The 22132-nt window shown below is 45.8% G+C and overlaps 1 protein-coding gene across 2 annotated transcripts in view; it reads right to left on the reverse strand.

The window, feature by feature from the left end:
* The window catches only part of SCAMP1 (secretory carrier membrane protein 1), a 51839-nt gene that overhangs the window by 14026 nt on the left and 15681 nt on the right, over positions 1-22132 (reverse strand). For both annotated transcript variants that reach the window (XM_080370910.1, XM_080370909.1), the window contains 3 exons: positions 8628-8726; positions 8244-8355; positions 4463-4591 (listed from right to left, as the gene is read on the reverse strand). In XM_080370910.1, coding sequence (XP_080227036.1) covers positions 4463-4591; positions 8244-8355; positions 8628-8726 — 340 coding nt within the window. The remainder of the gene's footprint in view (positions 1-4462; positions 4592-8243; positions 8356-8627; positions 8727-22132) is intronic.

The raw sequence follows: 22132 nt of genomic DNA on the forward strand, positions 1-22132 counted from the left end.
TGGAGGATGCCCTTGGGTTAGGCCTCTAGAAGTAGGGGGGTCCAAGACAGCTGGCTAATACTCCAGCATCACTTACTCCAAGCTCAAGACACGTACAACCCCATGAGTAGGAAACTGCGCAAAGGGGACAGGAGGCCTGCATGGAAGAGCAAGGAGCTTCTGGCAAAACTCAAACAGAAGAAGGTCGTTTACAGCATGTGGAAAAAGGCACAGGCCACATAGGAACGCTGTCGGAACATGCACGGAGGCAGCGAGGAAGGCTAAGGTCCATTTGGAACTAAATCGGGCAAGGGAAGGCAAGGACACAAGAAGGGCTTCTTCAAGCACATCAGCAGGAAAAGGACGACTAGGGAAACGTGTGCCCGCTGCTGAATGAGGTGGGTTCCCTGGTGACAAAGGACACACAGAAGGCAGTTACCGCATGTTGTCTTTGCTTCAGGCTTCACTGCCAAGGCCGGCCCTCCAGTTTCCCAGACCCTGGGGGCAAGAGAGGAGGTCTGGAAAACAGAAGACTCTCCCTTGCTCAATGCTAGAGATCACTTAAGCAAACCTGACACCCACAGATCCATGGGCCCCATGGGATGCACCCCTGAGCACTGAGGGAGCTGGCAGCTGTAAATGCCAAGCCGCTCTCCATCATCTTTGAAAGGTCACGGAGAGCTGCTGGAGGACTGGGGGAAAGCCAATGCCACTCCAGTCTTCAAGAAAGGCAAGACGGAGGACCCAAGAAACTACAGGCCAGTCAGCCTCACCCCCATCCCTGGAAAGGTGATGCTCATCCTGGAGGTCATCTCAAAGCATGTGGAGGAAAAGAAGGTCATCAGGAAGAGTCAACATGGATTCACCGCAGAGAAATCACGTCTGACCAACCTAATGGCTTCCCATCATGGAATGACTGGCTGGCCAGATGAAGGGCAAGCGTGAACGCTGTCCGCCTTGACCTCAGCAAGGCTTCTGACACTGTCTCCCGTAACATCCTCATAGGTAACCTCAGGCAGTGTGGGTTAGGTGACCGACAGCGAGGTGGATTGAGAACTGGATGGATGGCAGAGCCCAGGGGGTTGTGACCAGCAGCACAGTCTGGCTGGAGGCCTGTAGCCAGCGGTGTGCCCCAGGGGTCAGTACTGGGACCAGTCCTGTTCAACTTGATCATCAATGACCCAGATGAAGGGACAAGTTTGCTGATGATACAGAACTGGTGGCAGTGGCTGATACCCCAGAAGGCTGCACTGCCATTCAGCGAGGCCCAGACAGGCTACAGAGTTGGGCAGAGAGGACCCTAAAGAAGTTCAACAAAGGTCCTGTACCAAGAGAAGAACAACCCCACGCACCACTAGCACAGGCTGGGGGTTGACCCGCTGGAAGGCAGCTCTGCAGAGAAGGATCTGGGAGTGCTGCCCATGAGCCAGCAGTGTGCCCTGGTGGCCAAGAAGGCCAGTAAGATCCTGGGGTACACCAGGAGGACCGTGGCCAGCAGGTCGAGGGAGTTTATACTCCCCCTCTATACTTTGCCAAGGTGAGGCCACATCTGGAGTGCTGTGTCCAGTTCTGGGCTCCCCAGTTCAAGAGAGATGGGGAGCTACTGGAGAGGGTCCAGCAGAGGGCTACAAAGATGCTGAGGGGGCTGGAGCACCTCCCCTTATGAGGAAAGGCTGGGGGACCTGGGCCTCTTTAGCCTGGAGCAGAGAAGACTGAGAGGGGTTCTTATCAATGTCTACAAATATCCTAAGGGCGAATGTCAAGAGGCTGGGGCCAGGCTCTTTTCAGTAGCGCCCAGCAACAGGACAAGGGGCACAAACTGCAACACAGGAAGTTCCACCTGAACATGAGGAAGAACTTCTTTACTTTGACAGTGACAAAGCCCTGTAATGGCCTGCCCAGGGAGGTTGTGGAGTCTCCTTCTCTGGTGACATTGAAAATCTGCCTGAATGTGATCTACTTTAGGTGAACCTGCTTTAGCACAGGTTTGGACTAGATTATCTCCAGAAGTCCCTTCCAACCCTTACCATTCCATGATTCTGTGATATATAAAGCCGCAAACTGAAATGCCACAAAAGCTTTCCATGAGTTTAAGCATCACTTTGTTTTGTAACTTCAAATATGAAATACTCTTTGAAAACCAGTACTGTTCATTTTGTACCTGCTATGAGACTGTGCGGAAAGTAGCTAGAAAACACAGGCTTCTGAGCCAAAAAAATGTTGGTGTTAAGATACAGGTGTTAAGAGACATGGGCCATTTCAATAGTAACAGCACAGAAAGATCTAAAAAGTAGTGCTCTGTGCTAAAGAGCCAGGAAAACTGTCATTCTATCTGCAAGCCACTAAAACAGCAACATTCACTAAACCAAGACAAAAGAGGAAAGCTACACTGGCAGCTGACATAAGACACTGCTAATTGATTGCTGTAGTTCACAAAATCATGGGAGCACTAAGTCTGTCAAAAAAAAGGGTTCTCCAAAGGAAAACAAGAAAATCTGCACCACATCAAGGAATCAGAAAACTGACTTCTGATACAAGTAAAGAGAAAAATGTATGAATTCATGGAATACAAACAGATTTGTTTTCTCATGAGATAAAGAGCATATAGATCTGAAACCAGTAAAACAGTTTCCTCAGATACATGAAGACCAAGAATAGGGAAATAAAATTGCTACTAACATTGGAAATACACAGAAAACTGAAACAGAAAAGGTTGTTCCTAGGGCTGCTAAAAAGGAAGAGGAAAACTAACCTACTTTACAAAGTGCTGAGCACATAGTACTGTATTTATCCAAATGTGATTATGGAACCCCTAGGCCTTAAAACACCTAGCAAGCTCTGGAAGAGGAAATAAAATGTAGGCTAGAGCAGCAAGTAGAAGCAGGCTGGTTTGCTATGGTAGTAAGTGCTCCACTGAGGAAGCAGAGCCATTCCTAATGAAAAATGAGCCAAACCAAAATACAATCCTGGGAAAGAAGAGTCACAAGTACTGATTCAACAGCCAGACCTAAGGCACAGAGTTCTAGACTCAAATCTTTATTTTTAGACTGAAACAGATTTTGTATTTCTTTTCCTTTATTATGCATTCTCTTTCTTCCTTCCCAAGTAAACCCTAAGTCAGAGAGTGCTAGAGCTAAAGAAGGAAAAGAACAAGAGGGCTCAGTTAAAACCTCCGTCTACCTAGAAGAAAATGTCATGTTACTACAAAAGCACAACTCCTATATATTTTGAAATACTGTAACGTTGCTGCTTCCTTTATTTCTCACCATAAGAAGGAAAAAGAAAAACAGTATCAATATTCCAGCTCTCACTGCCCAACTTTACCTTGTGTTTGAAACATATGGCACTTTCAGAACTCAGCCTTGCAAATGACCAGAATTAGTAACTATCCTAGAATTCTGGAGTATGCAATCTCAGATTTCATAGAAATCTTAAATGTGTCAAATATATGAGAGTGACTTGTCACACATTCTACAGTGGATTTAGTTGCTTATTTGAAGGGTAATGACCCAGCAATGAATATAGAAAGCTGTGGATTATGATGAAGTTGAATTCACTTGATTCAATGCTGACTGCTCGTTTTGTGTTTCCGTTACATGGTTCAATCACAGTAATAAAATCACCAGATTTAACAGGTAAAATTACAGAGCTGGTAACTAAATCTGAAGCCCTGAAAAAAAATGTAGAAAAATTCTGAAATTCACATTCCCTTAGTATGCTAAAAATACATTAAAGGCATAAAAGCACTAAGTCTTTGGAACTTCCTCAGTCTCAGAGTAATTAGTAGGCTCTCGTAACACTGGACAAAACAGAAGAAACAAATGTTGTGGCACCTGTACATTTGGTTCATCCAGTAGTTCTCCAGTCAAAACACAGCACTGCAATGAAGGTAAAATCAACCCCACAAAGATGGTGTAGAGCACTCTTGGTGTACACAAAGGACAGTTTTAACATGGACTGATTCTTCAGTTAATTTACTTTACGCTATTTTTTAAAACAGACTAAAATTATATTAAGTCTCCACTATAGAATAAAAACGTTATGAAACTATATAAAACTATAGTTTTATAGTATAGTATAGTAAATCAAATTGATATTTTACTTCTTAACTCACAAGCCTATTAATGCAAATCATGAATTATATTTCTTAATGTATACGCTGATTTTAAAACCAGTAAAATTATTTCAAATTTAATAAATGGTCAAAGCTCATTTTACAGTAACACAGATACTTAAACCAGAACACAGCAATATACTAGAACCACACTGCCTTAGGATAATCCTCCTCCTTTTTATCTGTGTAAGTTTCCATGAAATAGAGCAAGACTTTTAAAATCGAAGCTAACAAAAAGATTTCACTTCAACTTATGACTTCTGGATTTTAAACAATTTCTCATTACAGATGTTACCAAAGCCAAAGCAGCAGGTATGTACTATCAAGTTTGAATAGGTATTTTGTTTTTTCTTTTAAAAAAACACTTACACATCCACAAATAGTACATAATCTTTACTGTCTTCTGGAATTCTACAGGAATGTCTACAGAAAAGTCCTGGTAGAAACAAGGACCTACTGGAAAATTCTCAGGAAGAGGTGGCCAGTTATTTTTTCTACCTGCAAAACAGAAAAAAAAAGAAGAGCTTCATAATACAGTTTTGATCTCTGTATACTAGAAAGAGATACGCATTTGGACTTTGAATAATTCAAATTGTTTTACATGAGTTTCACAAGCGTATGGATAACTTAGGCTACCAAAATCCCCAGAGTTTTATTGGCAATCCTCACACAATACTGAAAATAAACTTCAGAAATAAAATGCAATGAAGTGCAGACGGATCAAGGAAAGCACAATATTTTATCTATGTAGAAGACTAAGCAGGTAGTTGACAGTTCCTATAAAGTAATAAGAAAAGATAATTCTTCACAAAGCAAACAAATATGGTCAGATAAACAATTTCTCAGAGTTCCTTGACTTTTAAATGCACGTTTCCCTGAAGTCCCACCGTACTCACACACTTTGTTGAACACAAAGACTGGGGACTGAAAAGCATTATTTTATTCTCAGGATCCTGGTATTTTTAACAGTAGGCGGTCTCTAACTCTTTGAACTAGTTGCCAATATAATTTACAGTCAAAGCTCTACCTAAAAGTGCACAAACCTCAAGAAATGCAGCTACTGAAATTATCTAAGCTACTTTTTTTGTTACAAGAAGTTGTGTGACGGAGTGAGGACACCACAAAGGACACAATATCAGAGATTTGGATTTCCTGTGTGCTGATTTGCTAGAGGATACATTCCAGGAAACACAAGTTGTATCAAGCACAGACTCAGAGATTCAACTGAGATAATAACTGCAACAAACCCTTACCATAGCATTTCAAATTCTGGATGCAAGAGATACATTAATCACTATGTTCCAAAAGTGGAGCTGAACGACAAACCTAAAGGCACCTTTATATGAAAATCTGACAAAGTTTTGCTTGCAACTTCCATCTTCAACCGTATATTTACTAGGAGTTCATCTGGTAAGAACAGAAAACTTGCGAAGCTTACATACTTGCATTATTTCTTATTTGTTCCCCCACTCAGACAAGACGAAGCTGTCAGTTCTGCCCAAACAGGTCCAAAGCACTTGGTAGTTTTCTGTCCCTTCTACCCAAATTTTTACCAGCCTTTCAGAGCAGGGGATTGGCAGACGGAGCATAGAGAAGGTAATTAAGTAATGTTCCCACCAATATTAAAAACTACTTTGGGATTTCTTAATATGAAAAATATCTGATAATAATTCAGATCTTCATTCTGCAGTATATACTTATTTCTCTCATTCTGCAGTATATGGTTATTTCTCTCAGGACTGATAGTTTCAAGACAGAGTTGTGGAAAAATTCAGGTATCTTACAATAATTCAAGTTCATATTTAAGAACTGTATTTCATGTGCTTACCCACTGCTATAGTACAGGTTTCAGAATTTTCAACTAAGAACTAAAAGACAGCTTGGTGAGACAGTTTGACATCAAAAACCAAGTGGTCTTTCTCTAAATACACTTTGGTACTCATATTCCAAGATTGTATCTTGACAAGCAAAGACCTAGCTCAGAGTTACTTAATTCAACCCAAGTTACCACACCAAGGCCTATTAATGTAACTTCAATGGCATGCCTACCTACACTATGAATGCAGACACCCCCAAACTAGCTTCATGCAAGCACAGAAAGGGATTTTCAGGCATGCCCAAATGAACTAGCTGAAACAGGAAGCAGCGCAATTTAATTAGCTCAAATGCAATGCTGCACAGGACCTGAGCAGAAAAGACCAAAAGCTTCAATCTAAGCTGACCTACAAGCTTGGAAGCTCTTTGCACTGTAGTCAATTAAGTATGACAGTGTCCTAGATGTGCAGCCAGAATCTTAAACTGAATCCAAATAGCTACAGCATTTGCTAAAGACCCTGTCCTCCAATCAAGACAACTCCACAGTGTTTCCAAAGGAGTTCAAATGAGTGTGTAAAAGAAAAAAAAAAAATCGAAAGGAAAAGTACATTTTTCTCCTCAGTCAGTCACAATACATAATTCCTGATTTGCAGCATCTTTTACACAGTCATCCAGTAAAAAAATAGTATCTTAAGAGCTCTCTCTTCTCTGTTAAGCCTTCCTAAAGAATCTTTAGATTCTTTATGGATTCTTCAAGCATTTAATTGTAAACAACTGCAACCTAGTAACAAATAGCCATTCTAAAAATATCCTGAAACACGCATGGGGTATCAGAGTTCTGTTCCCCAGGATACAGATGAACAGATGAACAAAACTGCCCCTAAAGCCTGGCAAAGTAATCAATCAAGACCATCAATGTAAGTTTGTTAAATTAGATGGAGGGCAATACATGGAGAATGAAATTAAAAAATAACCAAAAAGAAATCATTATCTGGAAGAAGAGGTACAGAGATTTAATAGAGAGATTGAAAAGAAAAAATACTGAAAAAATAGAAATGGTTTAATGAAGGGACAATATCACCATGATTCTTTCCCTTAGAAGAAGAACACCAATTCCCCATTCCCAGATCCTAGCAAATGACTGGCATAGGACTGCTCCCGACAGCTTCCTGAGGAGTAGAAGTGGAGAGGGAGTTGTTGATCTCTTCTCCCAGGTATCCAGTGACAGGACGCGTAGGAATGGTTCAAAGCTGCATCAGGGGAGGTTTAGACTGGAAATAAGGAAACATTTCTTTACCGAGAGAGTGGTCAAACACCGGAACAGGCTTCATAGAGAGGTGGTCAATGCTCTGAGGCTGTCAGTATGCAAGAGGCATTTGGACTTAATAATATGCTTTAACTTTCGGTCAGCCATGAAGTGGTCAGGCAGTTTGACTAGATGGTCATTTTAGGTCTGTTCCAAATGAAAATATTCTGTTCTACTCTCTTGTATAAAATTCTCTGAGAATTTGAATTACTAAGCAAGTACGCAATCTGGAATGGTACCACTGTATATTCAAAAAAAACTAGCACATATGGAAATAAAATTCTAGACACACACTGAAAGTGAAAAGAGCACAGAAAGTCAGCCTTGCACAAAGTGTTTCGTGGTTTTTAAATTTTTTTTCCTAACTTTGGTCTGAAGTTGTTGCTTTTGAAAAGGAATATTCCCACAGATCTACTTAAAGAAAAGTATCTCTAGTTAAGGGAATGTAAATCTTCTCATCTGTGAAACTGCCACACAAAAACTGATGGTTCTGCACAGCACACTTACAGTTTGTGGCAAAATGAGATACTTGATCTTGACTATAGGTTCCAAAGTGTCATATGAAAAATTAATAAAAGATTAATAATAGATCTTTCTGCTGTTTGCATAGAATGTTGTCTGTAACATGGCAAAAGACATGAAAATGTTTAAAAAAATGGAAGTTCTCTTACAACTATAAATACTGACAAGATAAATCAAAGAGATGTTACTTACGAAGTTACTTTTACTTCTCAAAATGCTCTATTTCTATTCAATAGCATTACTTAGATATTAACCAAGAATAAAAATAGCTGATAACAAAGAGTAACCTGTAACAGAGGCCAAACTAAAAATTTTTACAGTAAAAATCTGCACAGGACAGGACAGGTTTTACTCACTGTATGCACTGTCTGAAGGGAGATAAAATTTCCTGCAGAGATTACAAAACCCCCTCTTTGATCAGCTTCACCATGTCACTGTAAAACTAGAACAGTTTCTAAGAACAAGTGAAATTTCTGCAATTTAAAGAAGTATTTCTTTCATGCATACCCCCCTGCTGATTTAGACTCTGCATTTCTCTTTCTCTGCGATCTAGTTCGGCTGCTTTTCTTTCCAGTTCTTCTTGACGCTTTAGCAGTTCTGCCTGGGCCAAGGCATGCTCCTGAACAAAGTAAGAATCATTAGATATTGATAAAAAATACGAACACAAAATAAATATTCCAAGACTGTTTTCTATAATTAAGCATCTCTAGTTATGGATGAAGTTTGACCTAATATTGCATGAATTCATGTATTAACCACTTACTTAAAGGCAACATTAATTTTCATAAATCATCAGGAAAGCAACGCTTATTTATAAAATATATTATTCCAGAAGTATATTTAAATAATTATAATTAAAAGGAACGTAGTACCTGAAAGTTACAGACAAACCTTTGCAATCTGTGTGTAAGCAGCTGGTTCTTCTGTTGGTTTCATTATTGCTGGCTGGGTACTGGGTACATTAGGCATTTTCACATTCCCTGGAGGAGGCTAAGAAAACAAAGAGACAATTATAGGGAAACAGTTTCCTATTCCAATAAGCATCTTTTCATTAACTCTGTAACAACCAATCTAGTTATTTTAAAGGAAGTGTTACTAATAAACTGAAAATCTGATATGCTGCCTGCAATATTTATAACCTGTAGGAAACAGAAGTTAGCTATATTCTGTGGTGCAGTGTTATGCTTATTTGGTTTTACACTGTACTACTTGCCATAAACATACGTGGAATTTTAGAATTATAAGGCCATAATACAAATAAGAATAGTTACTGTTTCAGAGAACCTCAGAATTTACCAGTGAACCATTCATATTCTGAAACACAATGCTATTTATTAGTAATGTCTTCCAGAGCCTTCTATTTAACAAAGGCTTATATCACCTGGCTAACTAGAGAAGCTATGCACCATATTAAATATTCCAATTCAAGATCCATAATCTACTGCTTAAATGTTCCACCAGTATGTATCACAGTATCTAGTTTCAAATACCACTGGCAATTCGTTCACTTGGTCACTACCTATAACACAGAAATTACAAGAAGCTTTTAGTAGCTCAGGTTTTTCTTTTTTCCTTCTTGTTTTAAATCCTCTCCATATTCCCACCAATTGTCATCATCTCTGACTTCCTGTACAGCTCTCTATCATTGTGTAAGATAGAGATATGCTATCAAGCCAAGGACAAAACTACTGCCTGGACTGAAATTGTCAACTGAACTTTACCAAAGTGTGTAAGTATAGCACTACTATGATGTTATTTTATTGTTAAATACACCTGGGGAAGAAACTACAATTCTTTCTTTGTATAAAGCATGCAACATGAAAGATTCCCCTGTTCCATGATCTTGTAAGACAACGAACCACTTGTTCCTAGTAAGACTGAAATCAAGAACAAAAAAAGTGGTGAGAAGTGTGATGTTTTCAATATAAAAGCACCTTAAAACAAAGCAAGAACCAACTACATACGACTAACTTGGCAAATTATGACTTTGCACAGATTGTCTGCACCTTTTCTAACCATCTTTTCAAATGCATAAATGGAATACACTAAGAAGGAAACATTACGCCCAAGTAAACTCCACCTCTGTGTGTGATACTGCAGCATATCTCAGCAACATCAGCTGATTCCAGCATTTCAGAATTACTTTTCCTCCTTATACATCAGCTCCTAACAGAGTACCGAGATATCAGAGAGGTCTCATTTCTCAGAAATGTTTGGCCATTTAAGATTTTCATCCTAAGAAAGATTATTCAGTGCTGTAGGACGAAGACAACCAAAGGCGGCCGAGTACCTGCACATGCAACCCCACACAGCGCGCGTGGCCCAAGCAGGCAAACAGTACACAGTGTGGCTGTTGGCACAGGAGCAGCGCAGGGGGGGCACCGTCCCCTTGATGGCCCAGAGAGCCGAGCTCCAGCAGCTGTCATCACCCCCCCAGAAGAAACCCAGCCACTCATGGCTTCTGCTTGGCCAAAGGCCAGTGCCAGGAGGTGTGTGGTGACCCAGCCGGAGCTCCCATGTCAGCACGCAGCTGCCCACGTCACGGGCCATCGGCTGCCTGCGCCAGTCGCTGCTGCTGGAGGGCAGCAGGGGTGACACCAGTGTGAGGGGTGACTGGGTGGCTGAGCTAGCTGCTCAGCCTGGTGGCAGAGCTGAAAGGGGAAGCAGAAAGGTTCAGGAGTATTAGGGACTGTGAGAGGGAGGCAGAGGGATGGAGACGCTCTACCATCGCTGAGACAAATGCACCGCAGGGACACGTCACCACGGGAAGCGGGAGGGTCCCCTGCCTGCTCGCCTCCAGGCAGAAGGAAGGGCCCCGAGTGATCGGGAGGAATGGAAACAGGTCCCTGCTGGGGACAGCAGGCGAGTCACCGCTGGCCTGCTCCACCTTCCCAGGTGCCCCTGTACAGCAGGTGTGCGGCTCTGGCGCCTGAGGGTCAGGAAAGTGTCGATGTGGGCGAAAACTCGTCCGGGTTGGAGGAGCTGCCAACCCCACGCATGGTGACCAGCTCTGCTAGGAAGAACTGAAAGGTGGTTGTCATCGGCGACTCCACTCTGAGAGGAACAGAGGGGCCGTATGCCGGCCGGAGCCAGCCCCTGGGCAGCCTGCTGGCTCCCTGGGGCTGGGTAAGGGACGTCACCAGGACACCCCCTGCCCGGTACGGCCCTCTGATCACTGCCCACTGCTGGGCTGCCAAGGGGCAGCGATGAACTCCAACGCCAAGAAGTCTGAGGGCGACGGAGAGAGACCTCGGGGCTGAGGGAGGGATCGGGAGCACAGGTGGTGCTTCCTTCTGTCCTGCCGGCCGCAGGGAGCGAGGGGCTGTGTCACCGCAAGGTCCCACAGATCAGCGCTGCCTCTGGGCCTGGTGTCAATGGCCAGATCTCGGGGGGGTTGACGTGGGTCAGTTCACACGGCAGCAGGCCTGCTGGCCACAGCTGGGGTTCACCTGCCTCAGAGGGGGAAAAGGATCCCTGGCCAGGAGTTAGCAGGGCTCGTCGAGACAGCTTTAAACCCGACTGAAAGCGGGAAGGGAATAAACCCGAGCTCATCAGAGATGAGCCCGCGGGTGGGATGCCAGGCCTGGAGGTGAGATCGATGGCACAGCTGAAGTGCGTCTATGCCAGTGCCCGAAGCACGGGCAACAAACAGGAGGAGCTGGAAGCCATCGTGCAGCTGGAAGACCATGACATAGTCGCCATCACGGAAACATGGGGGGAAACTCGCATGACTGGAGTGCTGCAAGGGACGGCTATAAACCAGGGGTCCTCAAACTATGGCCCGTGGGCCGGATACGGCCCACCAGGGTCCTCAATCCAGCCCCTGGTATTTACAGACAGCCCCCGCTCTGCCCCCCGCCCCCCCCCAGGAGTTGAGGGGGGGAACCAAGCAGCCGCAGATGACTGCCTGCCACTGCATCCGCGCGCCAGCCCCCTGGTTTAAAAGTTCGAGGACCCCTGCTATAAACTCTTCAGAAGGGACAAGCAAAGAAGGAGAGGCAGTGGGGTAGCTCCGTACGTCAGGGAGTGTTTCCACTGCCTGGAGCTGAATGATGGGACAGTAGGGTTCAGTGTTTGTGGGTAAGGACCAGGCGGAGGGCCAACAAGGTGGACATCATGGTGGGAGTCTGTTACAGACCATCCAACCAGGACAAAGAGGCAGATGAAACGTTCTACGAGCAACTGGGAGAAGTCTCAAGATCACTAGCCCCTGTCCTCGTGGGGGACTTAAACCTACCACTGTCTGCTGGAAATACAGCACAGCGGATAGGAAACAGTCCAGGAGGTTCCTGAGTGTGCGGCAGATGCCTGACAGCTGTCAGTGAGCCAGCCAGGGGAGATGTCCCGCTGGGCCTGCTGTTTGCACACAGGGAAGCGCTGGTGAGGGATGTGGTTAAAGGACATCTTGGGCTTAGCGAGCATGGATAGAGTTTTCAGTTCTCAGAGAAGTCAGGAGGGGGGTCAGCAGAATGGCTACACTGGACTTCAAGAGGGCCCAGTTTTGCCTCTTTGAGAGCCTGGTTGACAGAGTCCCTTGGAGGATCGTTCTGAAGGGCCAAGGGGTCCAGGAAGGCTGGGCGTTCTTCAGGAAGGAACTCTTAAAGGTGCAGGAGCAGGCTGTTCCCATGTGCTGAAAGACGATCTGGTGGGGGAGAAGGCCAGCCTGGCTGAACAGAGCTTTGGCTGGAACTCGGGGGGGATTTAGCACCTCTGGAAGAAGCAACAGGCAACTCTGCAGGACTGTAAGGATGTCGTGAGGTTATGTAGGGCGAAGATTAGAGACGTGAAAGCCCAGCTAGAACTTAGGCTGTCCACTGCTGTAAAAGATAGCAAAAAACATTTTTACAGATATATCAGAAACAAAAGGAGGGCCCAGGATAATCTCCACCCTTTATTGGATGTTGGGGGTAACACTGCCACAAAGGATGGGGAAAAGGCTGAGGTGCTTCATGCTGCCTTTGCCTCAGCCTTTAACAGCAAGACCAGCTGCCCTCAGGGTACCCAGCCCCCTGAGCTGGAAGACAGGGATGAGGAGGAGCAGAACGAAGTCCCCACAGTCCAGGAGGAAAGTTAGTGACCTGATGCTCCACTTACACATCCACAAGTCTATGGGGCCAGATGGGACCCACCACAGGGTATTGAGGGAGCTGGCAGAGGAGCTCGCCAAGCCGCCCTCCATTATTTCCCAACAGTCCTGGCAAACTTAAGTGGTCCCAGAAGAGTCTGGCCCCAGCCAGTGTGATACCCATCTACAAGAAGGGCAGGAAGATCTGGGAAACTACAGGCCTGTCAGCCTGGCCTCAGTGCCAGGGAAGGTTACGGAGCAGATCACCCTGAGTGCCATCATGTGGCATGTGCAGGACAGCCGGGGGATCAGGCCCAGCCAGGCCAGCAGAGGTTTATGAAAGTCAGGTCCTCTTTGGCCAACCTGATTTCCTTCTACAACAACATGAACCACCCAGTGGATGAGGCAAACAAAGGCTGTGGATGTTGTCTGCCTGGACCATAGTAAAGCCTTTGACATCATCTCCCACAGCATTCTCCTGGAGAAACTGGCTGCTCATGGCTTGGATGGATGTACTCTGCTCTGGGTTACAAGTTGGCTGGGCGGCCGTGCCCAAAGATTGGTGGTGAATGCAGTTACATCCAGCTGGCGGCCGGTCACCAGTGGTGTTCCCCAGGGCTCAGTACTGGGGTCAATCCTGCTTAATATCTTTATCAATGCTCTGGATGAGGAGATCAAGTGCACCCTCAGCAAGTTTGCAGATGACACCAAGCTGGGGGGAGTGTTGATCTATTTGAGGGCAGGAGGCTCTGCAGAGGGATCTGGACATGCCGGACCGATGGGCCAAGGCCAGCTGGATGAGGTTCAAGAAGGCTCCGTGCCGGGTCCTGCAGCTGGGTCACACCAGCCCCACACAGCGCTACAGGCTGGGGCAGAGCGGCTGGAAAGGGCCTGGTGGGAAAGGGCCTGGGGGTGCTGGTCGGCAGCCGGCTGGGCATGAGCCAGCAGGGTGCCCAGGTGGCCAAGGAGGCCAGCAGCACCCTGGCTGGTGCCAGAAGCAGTGTGGCCAGCAGGGCAAGGGAAGGGACTGTCCCCCTGCACTGGGCACTGGTGAGGCTGCACCTTGAACCCTGTGTTCAGGTTTGGGCCCCTCACTGCAGGAGGGACGTAGAGGGGCTGCAGCGTGTCCAGGGGAGGGCAAGGGGCTGGGGAAGGGTCTAGAGCCTAAGTCTCACAAGGAGTAGCTAAGGGTACCAGGGTGTTTAATCTGCAGAAAAGGGGGGTCAGAGGACACCTTATCACTATAACTACATGAAAGGTGGTTGTAGCAAGGTGGGTGTTGATGTCTTCGCTCAAGTAACAAGCAACAGGACAAGAGGAAAAAGGCTCAAGTTGCAGCAGGGGAGGTGGTTTAGATTGGATATTAAGAAAAAAATCTTCACTGAAAGTATGTCAAGCATTGGAACAGGCTGCCCAGGGAAGTGGTTGGGTCACCATCCCTGGTGTTGAAATGGTGCTTAGGGGCATGGTTTAGCAGCAGACTTGGCAGTGCTAAGTAAAGGGTTGAACTTATTATCCTAAGGGTCTCTTCAACCTACATGATTCTATGATTCTGTGAAGCCAGTTAAAGGTAATTAATATTGCTGTTCCTTACATTGGGGCTTTTTGTGATATGGAAAAAGCCTTATATGAGAACTCCTACAAAAACTAGACAACCATCAAGAGTCTTACAATCTTCTGCTTCAGACATAAGATACAAAACTGTTGGCGTCTGCAGACAAGTCAGTTGAGTTCAAAGACTTAGTTGTGTACCTTTAAGAGAGCCACAAATTGTCAGGTATGTAAGCAGGGTGTGAAGAACCAGAACTTAGAACCGCAGCATACGGGCACCTACAGCAACAGCAAATAGCAAGCCAGAAGAAGGACACAAAAACCTGTCAGGGTCTGACACCTGCACTGTCTAAGATATATAAATAGTTTGTATAAACAATAAAGGCCATTTTGTCCGAACGCTGCCACGCAGTCATAGTGTTTTTTCAGTCCACCTCGACTTGCGTCACCGCATTTGGTGACCCCGCCGTGCCTATATGATCCCAGTAAAGGGTATCAAAAAGAGACCCTGAGACTGTGCCGATGTGACCCCGGTGAGGGGTGTCAGGAGCGATCCTGAAACTGTGAGCAGCGGGTTGCTGGGGAGGCAGAGCCTGGTGAAGCGGAGTAGCGCAGCGAGCGGCTGTGAGATCCCGGGAGAACGTGACACCGGTAAGGTGAGCCACCAGGGACAGCATGGGGAGTAAGCCATCTAAAGATACCATAGCGCTATCAATGTGGAAGTTAGTATTAGAGAAGCGTGGAAATACTTTACATGGGCTCCGGTTAAAAAATACATTATTGTGGGCCAAAACACATGGAGTGGAAGTGTTCCCTGTGACTGCTCTTAGTGTGTCGACCTGGGACAATTTAGGATCAACACTGTCAGAAGCTCTAGAGAAAGGGGAGAAAGAGGCATCAGGGCTTTTGCTTACATGGGGACTGCTTAGACATGTTGCAGGGGGCTTCAAAAATCTGCAAGACACAAATGGGGGCTTGCCAAGTCAGCAAAATGCAAACGAGGGTACATTGTTCAAACCTCCCCTGTATCCCCCTCCAGAATACAGACAAGAGGATGAGGGGGTGGGAGAGGGGAAGAGTCTGTGTCCCTTACCAGACGTCACTCCCCAATGCCCCGAATCCCCTAAATCTCTCCAACTGCATCGACTTATACTCAATACCGATTCCAACAAGCAGAAACCTCAGTGGACCGATCCCAGCCCCCCTGACTCCCCTCAACATTTGTGCCAGCCCACACTCCTTCCTCCCTTGGCTCCGGCCCTGCCTGCACAGGACAGAAATGGTGAAAACCTGGACTGGGGTCCCACTACGACGTTATCAGTCACAGGCAATGAAGAAGTTGAAGTGGTAAAAATCCAGTTTCCGGTGGTACAGTAATGACGCACAACCCTCGGTGATTTTGGCAGGCTGTAAGAGATGGGGCATGAAGAGACGGGAACTGAGATTTAGTAGAACAGATAGGTGGACCGCTCCTTGATCTTCCTGCTCCTTCCACCGATGCACCGCATGCATATGCTATTGTAAGGGGAGATGCGACTGCTGGTAATCCTCACGTTCACACACCATTTGCTTGGAAAGTAGTACAGGACTTCCAAAAAACTGTTTCACAGTATGGGGTGACTGTGTTCTGTCACGTGGAAAAGCTGTCTATAATCTACTGTATTACAGCGGTTGAAATGTATTTTGCTATTAAAAAAAGAAAAGGGGGGGGGGGGGGGGAGAATGGGGGAATGAAGGGAATGACCCCAGAGACATGATTAGAGAAAGCATGTTATGCTTTGAACTTCCTGAAAATCTCTGTCAACCATGTGGTGCCTCCCATCATATGACATTTTGTGTCAATTGGTGACAAGCAGCAAAAGCACAAAGGTGTCCTAGTACGTGTGAAAGACCCCCGTACCGAGCATTGGTCGGGACCGCATGAATTGTTAACTTGGGGGAGAGGTTATGCTTGTGTTTCTACAGATGAAGGCCCACGATGGATGCCTGCTCACTGTGTGCAGCCTGAGTTTAGCGTGCCAGACCGTGGGAGCACTGCTGCCGCCAGTCAACCCAACAACTGATGTGTGGCCTCCTTACTGAACCAGTCTGTGTTTGGTGTGCCCTTCCTCGAAACTGACTTGCAGACATTGTTGCAAAAAAGTGAAGGTATGTGGGGAATGAAGAATCTTACTGAAAGCCTTGATATTTGGAATAATTGATTACCTCTGTATATTGTTAATCCAAAAGAAGTCAATAATGTTTGCACTTTGAATGTCTATAGTTGTCTTTATGTAGATGCTAATGTAGTAGGAGGCTATGAAGGGACCATGGCACCAACATAAATCAACACATGACCATGCTGATAAGCATAACGCTCTTAAACGCCATATAACTTTGGATGAAGCATGTAACGATGTAGTTGATTTATGGAACTGATGGGAATGTATTGCAGCAGTTCTTCTCTTATCTGTAGTAACAGCAGGGAAAGCACTGAAGAGTTAAATCACCTTGCTTGTTAGGCAGTTAAGAATGTGAGTCAAATTTGCCATTATTACATACAAAACAGAACAACTATTGGCTTTTTGTTGTTGGCTCAAGAACATGGCTGTGAGGATTTTGATGGTATGTGCTGCATGGATTTTAGGTGCCCCATTGCAGCAACATGTTACCAAAAACGGAGAAAATATCGGCCTTTTTGGCATCCATTCACTCAATTGGCATTATTGCTTGTTTGCTATTGCCTTGGTTGCCCTCATGTTTGCAAGGGCCCCACAGAACACGGCAAACCTGGTACTAGCTGTTCAAAAACAAAAAGGGGGAACTGTTGGGGTCTGCAGCAGGTCTGCAGACAAGTCAGTTGAGTTCAAAGACTTAGTCATGTACCTTTAAGACAGCCACAAATTGTCAGGTATGTAAACAGGATGAGAAGAACCAGAACTTAGAACTGCAGCAGACGGGCACCTACAGCAACAGCAAATAGCAAGCAAGAAGAAGAACACAAAAACCTAAAAGGGTCTGACACATGTACTGTCTAAGATATACGAATAATCTGTATAAACAATAAAGGCTATTTTGTCCGAACGCTGCCACGCAGACATAGTGTTTTTTCAGTCCACCTCGACTTGCGTCACCGCATTTGGTGACCCTGATGTGATCCACACAAAACCTACACTGGAGTATCAAAAAGCTACTGAACAAACTTTCCTATACATTATGCACTGCAGACCAGGCCGATGCTACAAAAGAAAAAAAAAAAAAAAAAGCATGATTATTGTAGCTCTGTGACTAAAGTAATAATAACCTTGAAAGTATAACTGATAAGCAGCTGCTTGTTAGACTGACAAGACTGTTTACAATCTCCAGCAAGCATTCCAGAAGCACTCCAGCAGCCCTCCCATAATACTGTAAAAAGTAATAGTAATATTACCTGTACTAGCGTATAAAGATGGACTGTCAGACTAGAAAATATTTTAATAATGAATTAAAAACACTTATCCTTGAAATGACACTTTGTCCAAACAGTTTGCAGTGCTGGTAATGACTGGAACATGCATATACGCTTATGAATAAAGGAACCAAGCAGAAAGCTCACTCGAGCTACATGATCAAAGGTGTTAGCCAACAGCAAATATGATATATGACATTAATATAAAGGTACTAATTATGTACCTTATGTAAAAGATACTTCTGATTGAGATTTCTAAATTGTTTAGGTTCCATTATATGCTAGCTGGCCATCTATATGGTGTTACACTTGCTGTCTACTGTGCACGTAATGATGATTGTGTAAAAGAAGCAGTGTCTAGGTAAGGGCCTGTGCCTTCTGGAAGAAGTGAGACTCCATCAGTGATTTGTAGCAGGGCCTGTGCATCCTGGAATCCTAAGAATGTCAGAAGGGGCTGGGGGACAAAAGCTGTTAAGGTGTGTTACAAAGACTACCACTTCCAGCAGATTCTGAGACCTGGGGACTCTGCTTTCCGACTGCTGGAGCCTAGTCTAGTGTACCCTGAGGCCCTCTGAGGGCTCTCTGATCCAGGCTGATGGGATACAGCTTTCCTGTTTCCAGGTTCAGCTACTAGCAAGCTGAGTGCATATCCCACAGATGCACACAAATACATGCATCCCTTCATATACCAGGATATATACTAGCTATATAAGCTGCCACAGGCAGGGCACTGCCTTTGACAACATCCCCACATAACACTGTCAGAACTACACACAATGCAGGTACACAGTCATATTCCATTCCTCCTCTCCAGCTCATCAGCACTAAGTTCACTACAGAAAGCACATGCCTCACTCCAGATTTACAAGCACACCACCAGTTGCAGATTCCTCAGATACGAGCAGTGAACCCCCAGCCTGTTCTGATCTACATGCCTGGATCTGGGGTTCTCTTACCTAGTAATAGGGTTCCTCCTGTTTGTCATTCAGCCCAGTGTGACATTCACTAAAGATTCATGCACTCATACATTCACGTCACAATCAACCTCCACACTCGTGGCTTCCTCAAACACCAGCACAGACTCGCAGCTTGCCATATACCCCAGCCCAGACCCCAGAATCCCTTACTCACTTTTGGCATGACAAGGGTGACCTTGTCATGAAAGGAAATTTAAGTTAGTGAGGCAGGACTTTCCCCTCATGAAGCTGTGCTGGCTCTGACCAATGACTGCATTGTCTCTCAAGTGTTTTTCAGTAATTCTCAGAATAATCTTCTCCATAATTTCATCAGGCACTGAAGCGAGACTGACAAGTCTGTAATTACCAGGGTCTTCCTTCTTATCCTTCTTGAAAATTGGGACATATGCCAGCTTCCAGTCAACTGCCATCTTTCCAGACTCTGCTGGAAAGACAACACAGCTAGGCACACACAGTTCAGAAGGTTCCTACAAATCACTGATGGTAACTTTGTGACCCAGGTGGTGGAGGAGCCAACGAGGCAAAGTGTGCTGCTGGACCTTGTACTACCAAACAAAGAAGGACTGGTTGGAGATGTGAAGGCTGGGGGCAGCCTTGGATGCAGTGACCACAAGATGGTGGAGTTCAGGGTCCTGCATGGAGGATGCAGGGCAACAAGTACGACTGCAACCCTGGACTTCAGGACAGCTAACTTCGGCCTCTTCAAGGACCTACTTGGAGGATGCCCTTGGGTTAGGCCTCTAGAAGTAGGGGGGTCCAAGACAGCTGGCTAATACTCCAGCATCACTTACTCCAAGCTCAAGACACGTACAACCCCATGAGTAGGAAACTGCGCAAAGGGGACAGGAGGCCTGCATGGAAGAGCAAGGAGCTTCTGGCAAAACTCAAACAGAAGAAGGTCGTTTACAGCATGTGGAAAAAGGCACAGGCCACATAGGAACGCTGTCGGAACATGCACGGAGGCAGCGAGGAAGGCTAAGGTCCATTTGGAACTAAATCGGGCAAGGGAAGGCAAGGACACAAGAAGGGCTTCTTCAAGCACATCCGCAGGAAAAGGACGACTAGGGAAACGTGTGCCCGCTGCTGAATGAGGTGGGTTCCCTGGTGACAAAGGACACACAGAAGGCAGTTACCGCATGTTGTCTTTGCTTCAGGCTTCACTGCCAAGGCCGGCCCTCCAGTTTCCCAGACCCTGGGGGCAAGAGAGGAGGTCTGGAAAACAGAAGACTCTCCCTTGCTCAATGCTAGAGATCACTTAAGCAAACCTGACACCCACAGATCCATGGGCCCCATGGGATGCACCCCTGAGCACTGAGGGAGCTGGCAGCTGTAAATGCCAAGCCGCTCTCCATCATCTTTGAAAGGTCACGGAGAGCTGCTGGAGGACTGGGGGAAAGCCAATGCCACTCCAGTCTTCAAGAAAGGCAAGACGGAGGACCCAAGAAACTACAGGCCAGTCAGCCTCACCCCCATCCCTGGAAAGGTGATGCTCATCCTGGAGGTCATCTCAAAGCATGTGGAGGAAAAGAAGGTCATCAGGAAGAGTCAACATGGATTCACCGCAGAGAAATCACGTCTGACCAACCTAATGGCTTCCCATCATGGAATGACTGGCTGGCCAGATGAAGGGCAAGCGTGAACGCTGTCCGCCTTGACCTCAGCAAGGCTTCTGACACTGTCTCCCGTAACATCCTCATAGGTAACCTCAGGCAGTGTGGGTTAGGTGACCGACAGCGAGGTGGATTGAGAACTGGATGGATGGCAGAGCCCAGGGGGTTGTGACCAGCAGCACAGAGTCTGGCTGGAGGCCTGTAGCCAGCGGTGTGCCCCAGGGGTCAGTACTGGGACCAGTCCTGTTCAACTTGATCATCAATGACCCAGATGAAGGGACAAGTTTGCTGATGATACAGAACCGGTGGCAGTGGCTGATACCCCAGAAGGCTGCACTGCCATTCAGCGAGGCCCAGACAGGCTACAGAGTTGGGCAGAGAGGACCCTAAAGAAGTTCAACAAAGGTCCTGTACCAAGAGAAGAACAACCCCACGCACCACTAGCACAGGCTGGGGGTTGACCCGCTGGAAGGCAGCTCTGCAGAGAAGGATCTGGGAGTGCTGCCCATGAGCCAGCAGTGTGCCCTGGTGGCCAAGAAGGCCAGTAAGATCCTGGGGTACACCAGGAGGACCGTGGCCAGCAGGTCGAGGGAGTTTATACTCCCCCTCTATACTTTGCCAAGGTGAGGCCACATCTGGAGTGCTGTGTCCAGTTCTGGGCTCCCCAGTTCAAGAGAGATGGGGAGCTACTGGAGAGGGTCCAGCAGAGGGCTACAAAGATGCTGAGGGGGCTGGAGCACCTCCCCTTATGAGGAAAGGCTGGGGGACCTGGGCCTCTTTAGCCTGGAGCAGAGAAGACTGAGAGGGGTTCTTATCAATGTCTACAAATATCCTAAGGGCGAGTGTCAAGAGGCTGGGGCCAGGCTCTTTTCAGTAGCGCCCAGCAACAGGACAAGGGGCACAAACTGCAACACAGGAAGTTCCACCTGAACATGAGGAAGAACTTCTTTACTTTTGGGGGAGACAGAGCACTGGAGCAGGCTACCCAGAAAGACTGGGGATTATTTTTCTCTGGAGTTATTCAAAATCTGCCTGGACATGATGCTGTGCAACCTACTTTGGTGAACCTGCTTTAACTAGGTTTGGACTAGATTATCTCCAGAAGTCCCTTCCAACCCTTACCATTCCATGATTCTGTGATTATTTTAAGTCTTACAGAGCACCAATTCTCAAACTAAAGAGCACAGAATCTCCAGGAAGTATTCTGCTACCACCAAAGAAGCTTGTATGCTTTCCGCTCTACTAGCGCTATTACAGTTTACAAATGTTAGAAGTGGTATTATCTGCACAAAACTGTTCAAGATAACTCAGGTTCCCAATAAAGGAACAGCAGCAAATCAAACCCCCCAGAAACTATTCAGATGTTTTTGCTCTGGGCAGTACACAAAATGCAGAGTAACTTCTATCCCTACCCTGGCAGACATTGTAATCCTTCAAATCTAAAATTCACAGATTCTGCTTCTACCTCTGTTCATCCAGTCTTTCCTTTTCCTACAGAGCTGCATATTAAAATAAGTACAAAAGTAATAAAAAGTCAGAGTAGCTCTAGATTATATTTTCTTTTTAAACAACACTTAATGTCTTCAGAACATATCATCCATACAAATCAATTTTGAAACTCTACAAGCTTCAGAAAGATAAATCAAACATAATTAGTGATATTGTGAGTTAGGAGAAAAAAAATGTTGAGACTTACTTAATATTATTGCTAGTTGTAAATACTCTGCATTAAACAGAATATTCGGCATACTCCGAAACAAGCTCCT

Source organism: Falco punctatus (assembly GCF_963210335.1).
Source record: "Falco punctatus genome assembly, chromosome: Z".
In the NCBI taxonomy this organism is placed as follows: Eukaryota; Metazoa; Chordata; class Aves; order Falconiformes; family Falconidae; genus Falco; species Falco punctatus.